This window comes from Chiloscyllium plagiosum, chromosome 21 (genome assembly GCF_004010195.1).
Source record: "Chiloscyllium plagiosum isolate BGI_BamShark_2017 chromosome 21, ASM401019v2, whole genome shotgun sequence".
Classification (NCBI taxonomy): domain Eukaryota; kingdom Metazoa; phylum Chordata; class Chondrichthyes; order Orectolobiformes; family Hemiscylliidae; genus Chiloscyllium; species Chiloscyllium plagiosum.
The window spans coordinates 1,080,362-1,090,078 of NC_057730.1; the positions used below are offsets into that span (position 1 = coordinate 1,080,362).

The 9,717-nt window shown below is 44.3% G+C and overlaps 1 protein-coding gene across 1 annotated transcript in view; it reads left to right on the plus strand.

The window, feature by feature from the left end:
• The window catches only part of eif3ba (eukaryotic translation initiation factor 3, subunit Ba), a 70,376-nt gene that overhangs the window by 25,317 nt on the left and 35,342 nt on the right, over window positions 1–9,717 (plus strand). The window contains exons 5-6 of the mRNA XM_043711052.1: window positions 1,772–1,900; window positions 5,752–5,909. Of these exons, the coding sequence (XP_043566987.1) occupies window positions 1,772–1,900; window positions 5,752–5,909 (287 nt within the window). The remainder of the gene's footprint in view (window positions 1–1,771; window positions 1,901–5,751; window positions 5,910–9,717) is intronic.

Consider the following 9,717-nt stretch of genomic DNA (forward strand, 5'->3'; position numbering starts at 1 on the left):
GCTTTTATCTCAGCCCGCATTCCTGAAGAAGGGCTTATGTCCGAAACGTCGATTCTCCTGCTCCTCGGATGCTGCCTGGCCTGCTGTGTTTTTCCAGCACCACATTTTTCAACTTTCATCAAAGGTAGGAAGACAGAGGGTGGCGGTGGAGGGTTGTTTTTCAGACTGGAGGCCTGTCATCAGTGGAATGCCACAAGGATCGGTGCTGGGCCCTCTACTAGTCATTTACATAAATTATTTGGATGGCGAGCATAAGAGGTACAGTTAGTAAGTTTGCAGGTGACACCAAAATTGGAGGTGTAGTGGACAGCGAAGAGGGTTATCTCAGATTACAACAGGACTGGATCAGATGGGCCAATGGGCTGAGAAGTGGCGAGTGGAGTTTAATTCAGATAAATGTGAGGTGCTGCATTTTGGGAAAGCAAATCTTAGCAGGACTCCTACACATAATGGTAAGGTCCTAGGGCGTGTTGCTGAACGAAGAGACCTTGGAGTGCAGGATCATAGTTCCTTGAAAGTGGAGTCACAGGTAGATAGGATAGTGAAGAAGGCGTTTGGTCTGCTTTCCTTTATTGGTCAGAGTGTTGAGTACAGGAGTTGGGAGGTCATGTTGCGGCTGTACAGGACATCGGTTAGGCCACTGGTGGAATATTGCATGCATTTCTGGTCTCCTTCCTATCGGAAAGATGCTCTGAACCCTTTCAAGTTTCACAAAAGATTTACAAGGATGTTGCCAGGAGGATTTGAGCTTTAGGGAGAGGCTGAATAGGCTGGAGTGTCGGAGGTTGAGAGGTGACCTTATGGAGGTTTACAAAATTATGAGGGGCATGGATAGGATAAATAGGCAGTCTTTTCCCTGGAGTCGGGGAGTCCAGAACTAGAGGGCATAGATTTAGGGTGAGAGGGGAAAGATATAAAAGAGACCTAAGGGACAACTTTTTCACGCAGAGGGTGGTATGTGTATGGAATGAGCTGCCAGAGGATGTGGTGGAGGCTGGTACAATTGCAACATTTAAGAGGCATTTGGATGGGTATCTGAATAGAAAGGGTTTGGAGGGATATGGGCCGGGTGCTGGCAGGTGGGACTAGATTGGTTTGGGATATCTGGTCGGCATAGACAGGTTGGACCGAAGGGTCTGTTTCCATGCTGTACATCTCTGACTCTGTTACCTGCATTATTTTTGTGTGAATATGCATTTCTATGTCGCAGCATTCAACTTGCTGGCCCTTTACTGTTAGACATGTTATGTATCTGTAATTTGATATCTGAATCCAAATCAAACTAAACAGATCCAAGTCCATGTTAATAGATGGATGGTAATCACTTTATCTGTTAAAACAGATTATCTAGACAGGATCTGAATTTGAGTAAATACACTAGATGTCAGTTACATGACTAAATAAACCATATTAAAAACATCAATTATTTCAGGCTGATGGCACTTGAAGTGCCAGTTGATATTTCAACCCTGCTCAGATCTGCAATCGTACAAGTGAAACTGCCTCTTCCTCTTTCCCACCTGCATGGATCAAATCATGGCCTCTTATTCAGTACACTCATCAGATGAAAAATGATATCTCATTCTGTTTAAAACATGTTTGTTAACACTGACCGCTATATATAAAGGCATTTTTTTCTCAAAGTGCCTGCTATAAGCAGTAGGTCCTGCAGTAAAGGAAATATTTACTTTTTAAACACTAATTCAAAACTAACTTCTTGTCTAAATGATAAGTTATTACCAAAGTCATAAAACTTTTATATCTGTTATAGGGGAATCTCCGATACTGGTTGGAGGACCCAGACTGTCGAGATCAGTGCAGCATTATCTATGAATCTGGAGATAGAACAGCTATTTTGTGGAATGACATAAAAGAACCAGTTGTCATTGAAGAACGGGCAGTAAGTACTCTCTATATTTAACACTTCACGCAAATCTCTTAACTGAGAAAAGTATTCAGAGCAATAAAAGCTCAAACACACTAAAAACTAACTAAGGGGATCAAGAGTGGAACATTCAGCCCATCAAAACTACTCTACCACTCAGAATGCTCAAGACTCATCTTGGGCTTTAACTGCACTTTTTTTAGATTCCCTACAGTCCAACAAGACCACACTGACCTTTCGGAGAGTAACCCACCTATATGATTTCCCTACATTTACCCGTGATTAATGCACCTAACACTGTGGGCACTTTAGTATGGCCAATTTACCTGACCTGTACATCTTTGGACTATGGGAGGAAACCAGAGCATCCGGAGGAAACCCACGCAGACACGGGGAGAATGTGCAAACTCGACAAGACAGTTGCCCAAAGTGGGAATCGAATCTGGGATCCTGGTCCTGTGAGGCAGCAGTGCTAATCAATGAATCACCATGCTGCCCCCTTTCTCATCGATGGATTCCTTTGAGAGACCCAAATGTATTTATCTGAGTCTTAAATATGTTCTGTGGTGAGTTATCTACTACCCACCCCTCCCCCCCCCCCCCAAGAGAATTCCAATGTTTCATAATCCTTGGTTAATCCTAAATTATTGCCTTACCCTCCTCCTGAGACTATGCCCCTACTCTCTAGTACCCTAGTCAGTAGTGTGGCAAGTGGTCGAAGGCATTTGATTTAGGCTTCAATGTCTCTGGAAGCCTGGATTTGAATCCCATCTATGCCAAGATTTCAGGACCATTGGCCTGTTAGATGCTGTTTTGGTGCAGGCCTGTTTAGCTCAGTTGGTTGGATGATTGGTGAGCAATGAGTTTGACTCAGTTGACTGGCCAATAGTATGGGTTGGATTCCTGCTCTGGCTGAGCTTATCATGAAGGATTCTTCTTCTCCATCCCTCCCCTTCCCTGAGTGAGGAATGGTGACCCTCCAGTTAAACTGCTACCAATCGTCACCTTGCTTTGGACCTGGACTCCTATATAGTCCAGACCAAGTTGGGATGACAGTTTCTTTCCCTACAGGAAACCCGATGGATTTTTTGACAATTGATTCCTGGTCATCATTAGACTCTTCCAGCTTTTTCTTCTGTTTATTAATTCATTTGTTTTTATAGTTCTTGTTTTTTAGTTTTCAATTTTAAAAACTTTTTTTAATGTTTAAAATTTTTGGAGTGTTTTGTTTAATCTCTTCAGCTTCTAGTCAGGACTACCAAATCAACCTAGGAACCAATTCAACAAACCTTTGCTGCACCGCTTCCAAAGCAAGTATATCGTTCCTTGGGCATGGAGACCAACTCTATCCTCTATCCCAAGTGTGGTCCCAACAAAACCTGATTGCCTTATTTTTGTACTCTAGTATCTTTGCATGGTGATACTGCTGCATTTCTGCAGTCTTAGTAAAATGGATTAGTTGATTAAAAAGTTCATCCTTAGTTTTTTGCTCAAAGCAATACGTGGCAAGACTAAAGGTCCCAGGTTTGATTTTGAATTTGCACTAAGTTGTCTAATCATAGTTGAATTGACCATTTGGGTTGGGATGGGGTAAGCCAGTTACAAGTACTGTCTTTTAGTTCATCCTAGAATATGTGAAATTGATTCAATATTGTGAAGTGGGCTATTCACAGTCTCAAAATAACCTGAGCAAGATAGCTGAAAATGAAAAGCAGACTTCAGTGTGAGAAATTTGCCCCAACGATTTTAAAATGACTATCCTTTTGCTATACTAGGAAAAGTAATTTTAAATGGAGTACACTTTGTACTGGAACCCTCAGTGGAAATGGCATTGGTTCATTCAAATTCAACTGGAGTAGACTTTTTCAGAAAGTAATATCTCAGGATACAGTGTTAAAATATTTTGAGAATGGCATATGGTAAGGACAGTTATGATTCCCAAAACACACACTATTAGAATCATAGAATCTCAACAGTGTAGAAGTCCACAGTGACCCTCCAAAGAGCATCCCAACCAGATGCACCCCACCCCATGCCTGTAACCTTCCATTTTGTGTGGCTAATCCACGTAAGCCTAGGCATCCCTGGACATGGCAGAGCAACCTAACTTGTACATCTTTGGACTATGGAAAGCTTTGCAGGCACTGGGAAAATGTGCCAATTTCCAGTCACTTGAGACTGGAATTGAATCCGGGACCCTGGCAGCAGCAGTGCTAACCACCTGAGTTACAGTACTAATTTTTCTCTCCTCATACTTGTCTGCTATAGACTGTTTCTAAGAAATGGGTTTTTCTGGTTCGTAAACAGATCCTTTACACATAATAACATGCCACTATAAAAGTATAATATAAGTTAGGTGGACTACAGTCCTTTGGTTTAACTGCATTTTGGCAAAATGTTTACTGAATTTCCTCTTTTTTTTATTTTGTGTGTTTGCATAATTTCTAATTTGGTTAGTATTTTGGGGGCAGCTAATATCAAAATAGAATAAAAGAGAACTGTTGGGCTCACCTGCACCCTGTGCCGACAGAAACACGGCACGGTGGCACAGTGGTTAGCACTGCTGCCTCGCAGCACCAGAGACCCGAGTTCAATTCCCGCCTCAGGCGACTGACTGTGTGGAGTTTGCACATTCTCCCCGTGTCTGTGTGGGTTTCCTCCGGGTGCTCCGGTTTCCTCCCACAGTCCAAAAGATGTGCAGGTCAGGTGAATTGGCCATGCTAAATTGCCCGTAGTGGTAGGTAAGGGGTAGATGTGTAGGGGTATGGGTGGGTTGCGCTTCGGCGGGTCGGTGTGGACTTGTTGGGCCGAAGGGCCTGTTTCCACACTGTAAAGTAATCTAATCTAATCTAAACTAATCTAAATGTATGAATGATTTCTAATGCTCCATGGTTTATTGTTAATGACTAAATGATTCCAAGACTAATCAGTGTTTAACTCATGTATCCACTGTTCTTTGATCCACGATGTTAAAAGATTTGTTGCTGGCCTTAACCAGAACTTAGGGCAGCACGATTGCTCAGTGGTTAGCACTGCAGCCTCACAGCACCAGAATCCCAGGTTCAATTCCAGCCTCTGTCCATGTGGAGTTTGCGTGTTCTCCCTGTGTCTGCGTGGGTTTCTTCCGGATGCTCTGGTTTCCTCCCACAGTCCAAAGATGTACAGGTCAGGTAAATTGGCCATACTAAAGTACCCACACTATTAGGTGCATTAGTCAGGGGTAAATGTAGGGAAATCAACCAAGATGTACAGGCCAGGTGAATTGGCCATGCTAAATTGCCCATAGTGTTAGGTGCATTAGTCAGAGGGACATGAGTCTGGGTGGGTTTCCCTTTGGAGGGTCGGTGTGGACTGGTTGCGCTGAAGAGCCTGCTTCCACATTGTAGGGAATCTAATCTAAAGAAAAAGAACTTCATAGTGCAACAATAAGCAATGTCTGTGTAGGTTTACTCTGGGTAATCTGGTTTCCTCCCACAGTCCAAAGATGTGTGGGTTATGTGGATTGGCCGTGCTAAATTGCCCCAGTGTGTCCAGGGATGCCTAAGCTATGTGGATTGGCAACACAAAATGCAGGGTTACAGGCATGGGGTGCATCCATGTGGGATGCTCTTTGGAAGGTCACTGGACTTGATGAGCCAAATAGCTTGCTTCCACACTGTAGGGATTCTATGAAAACTCCATGAAGAAATCGGGTAATGTTACATGACTCAGTCTTTGCAAATATTGATCTTTTGAGGCAGTAATGTTTGCTATACTTGCTCTTTAACTGTGGGAAATGTGTCATTCCTTTGGTTGTTTACTGAGCCAGGTCCAACATTGCTCAAATTGTTTAGATTCTCACTGTGTTTTATTCTTTTTGTTAACAGCGTTGGACAGAAACATATGTTCGGTGGTCGCCCAAAGGCACTTACTTAGCAACATTCCATCAGCGTGGTATTGCTCTTTGGGGTGGGGAGAAATTCAAACAGATTCAGCGTTTCAGTCACCAAGGTGTCCAGCTAATTGATTTCTCACCATGTGAAAGGTATCTAATTTCTTTAATACTGATATACTAACACCAGTACAGATATGCCAATACTAATTTCTTTAATACTTCAAAATTTCTTTAATAATTTCCCATATATATTTTCACATTCTTAACTCTGCATTTGTAACCAAAGTGTAAGTATTTTAGTTTTCCAGCAGTCGTAAACATTGAAATATTTTCGACCATCTACTCAAGTAGTTTGTAGTAGATTATTCAATCTATAATCCTTAAACATAATTCTGTTTCACTTTCCTGATGCCTGAAGTCTACACTTTATATGCACAGTATGTTAAAACAGAGAAAATACTTTGTGATTTTATGATAAGCAAAAGTGCACACACACCTTATCACTTTTTTTTATAGGCTTTGTAATGTCTACTGCAAATTGTAGTTGCTCCTCCCAACTAAATATCTTTTCCCAGCATCTAATATTTGGAGCTAGTATGTTTGCCATTACAGGCATTATAGAAGTTAGTATCAGTTGAGGCTGGTTTCATTCTCATGCTGGATTGAGACTACCCAAACCCAGATCATGCAGAATCAATGGATGGCAAATTTCATCCCTATTTGAGCTGGATTTCACATACATTTCCCATTTATACATCAGAATTTCAAAATCTGTTTGAGGGAGAGGAACTGTGGTCTCAAACCGGTATGCTCAATTATGGAGATTTGAAGAAAGTTGTCTATAATGATTGGATAAGTCCATAGATGAGCAGTGGCAGACATTTAAGCAGATGTTTCGTATTGCTCAGCAAAATATATTCCAGTCAAAAAGAAGGATTCAATAAGAAGGATGATCTGCCTGTTGCTAATGGAGTCATAGAGTTAATACAGCACGGTTCCGTTCAACTTGTCCGTGCCAAGCAGATATCCTTAACTTATCATTTGGAAATGTGTTTGAAATCTAGCTCAAATGGGAATGAAATTTATCATCCATTGATTCTGCATGGTCTGGGTTTGGGTAGCCTCAATCCAGCATGAGCCTGAAACCAGCTTCATCTGATACTAACTTCTACAGTGCCTGCAATGGCAAACATGCTATCCCCATATATTACATGCTGGAAAAGATATTTAGCTGGGAGGAGCAACTACAACTTGCACTATTCATGTACCTAGCCAGATGGCTGTTATATGTTGTAATTATACCCACCTCCACCAGCACGTCTGGCACCTAGTTCCATACATTCACCACTAATTACATGAAAGAGTAGGCACCTCAGGTCCCTTTTGAATCTTCCCCCTCTCACCTTTAACCTATACCCTCGTGTTTTGGACTCCCCCATCCTGGGAAAAAGACCTTGACTACTCACCCTACCAATCATCATAAATTAAATTAGACAAAAACTAGCAGCAGATGGAGTTAAATGCAGCAAAGTGTGAGCTCTTGCACTTTGGTAGAAAGAATCAACAGGCAGACTATAATTTAAATCAAGAGAATCTCCTAAAGTATGCAGTAGTCTGATCCAGGAAACATAATTAGCATGCAAATACCACAAGGAATTCAGACAAATTGAATGTTGGTCTTTATTGCTGGGGGACTGCAGATTAAAAGCGGGAAGTCTTGTTACTACAGTACAGGGTGTTGCTAAGGCTGCACTTGGGGTACTGCGTTAGTTTTGCTTAACATGTGCAATATTTGCATTGGAATCAAATCAATAGGCTGATTTCTGGAATGGAAAGAGTTTGCTTATGTTATGATAATGGAGACTAATAGCTGAACCAAATCTGCCTTTCTAACTCTATTTGCAACACAATACAATTAAAACCTTCAAAGATTAGATTAGATTCTCTACAGTGTGGAAACAGGCCCTTCGGCCCAACCAGTCCACACCGACCCTCCGAAGAGTAACCCACCCAGACCCATGTCCCTCTGACTAATGCACCTAACAGTATGGTGCACCTGGAGAAAACCCACGCAGACACGGGGAGAATGTGCAAATTCCATACAGACAGTTACCCAAGGCTGGAACTGAACCTGGGACCCTGGTGCTGTGAGGCAGCAGTGCTAACCACTGCCAGGTGTTCAAAATTGACTGCAGTGGTTCCTAACCAAACTTTTTGAATGACCCAAAATTGGAGGTGTAGTGGAGAGCAAAGAAAGTTACCTCTGAGTACAGTGGGATCTTGATTAGATGGGCAGTGGATGTGTTGCTGGAAAAGTGCAGCAGGTCAGACAGTATCCAAGGAGCAGAGGAATCGACGTTTCGGACATGAGCCCTTCTTCAGGAATGAGGAAAGCATGCCAAGCAGGCAAAGATAAAAGGTAGGGAGGAGGGACTTGGGGGAGGGGCGTTGGAAATGCGATAGGTGGAAGGAGGTTAAGGTGAGAATGATAGGCTGGAGTGGGGGTGGGGGCGGAGAGGTCAGGAAGAAGATTGCAGGTTAGGAAGGTAGTGCTGAGTTCGAAGGTTGGGACTGAGACAGGGAGAGGGGAAATGAGGAAACTGGAGAAATCGGATTTCATCCCTTATGGTTGGAGCATTCCTAGGCGGAAGGTGAGGCGCTCTTCCTCCAGCCGTCGTGTTGCCATGGTCTGACAATGAATGAGTCCAAGGACCTGCATTCCTTGGTGGAGTGGGAGGGGGAGTTGAAGTGTTGAGCCACGGGGTGGTTGGGTTGGTTGGTCCGGGTGTCCTAGAGGTGATCTCTGAAACATTCCGCAAGTAGGCGGCCTGTCTCCCCAATATAGAGGAGGCCACGTCGGTGCAGCGGATGCAGTAAATGATGTGGGTGGAGGTGCAGGCGAATTTGTGGCAGATATGGAAGGATCCCTGTGGCCTTGGAGGGAAGTAAGGGGGTAGGTGTGGACGCAAGTTTTGCATTTCTTGCGGTTGCAGGGGAAGGTGCCGGGAGTGGAGGTTGGATTGGTGAGGGGTGTGGACCTGACGAGGGAGTCACAGGGAGTGGACTTTTCGGAACGCTGATAGGGGAGGGGAGGGAAATATATCCCTGGTGGTGGGGTCCGTTTGGAGGTGGCGGAAATGATGACGGATGATGCAAAGTAAATGGAGGTTGGTGGGGTGGTAGGTGAGGACCAGTGGGGTTCTGTCCTGGTAGCGATTGGAGGGGCGGGGCTCGTGGGCGGAGGAGCAGGAAGTGGAGGAGATGCAGTGCAGAGCATCGTCGACCATGTCTGGGGGGAAATTGCAGTCTTTGAAGAAGGAGGCCATCTGGGTTGTTCGGTATTGGAACTGGTCCTCCTGGGGGCAGATGCGGCGGACACGAAGGAATTGGGAATATGGGATTGCATTTTTACAGGGGACAGGGTGGGAGGAGGTGTAGCTGTGGGAGTTGGTCGGTTTATAGTAAATGTCCGTGTTGATTCGGTCGCCCGAGATAGAAATGGAGAGGTCTAGAGAGGGGAGGGAGGAGTCTGAGACGGTCCAGGTAAATTTGAGTTTGGGGTAGAAGGTGTTGATAAAGTGGATGAACTGTTCACCCTCCTCGTGGGAGCACGAGGCAGTGCTGATACATTCATCGATGTAGTGGAGGAAAAGGTGGGTGTGGTGCCAGTGTAGCTGCGGATTACAAAAAGGCAGACATAGCTGGGGCAGCTACACTGGTACCACCCCCCACCTTTTCCTCCATATACATTGTATCATCCGTCGTCATTTCCGCCACCTCCATACGGACTCCACCACCAGGATATATTTCCCTCCCCTCCCCTATCAGCGTTCCGAAAAGTCCACTCCCTCCGTGACTCCCTCATCAGGTCCACACCCCCCACCAACCCAACCTCCATTCCCGGCACCTTCCCCTGCAACCGCAAGAAATGCAAAACTTGCGCCCACAACCCCCCCCC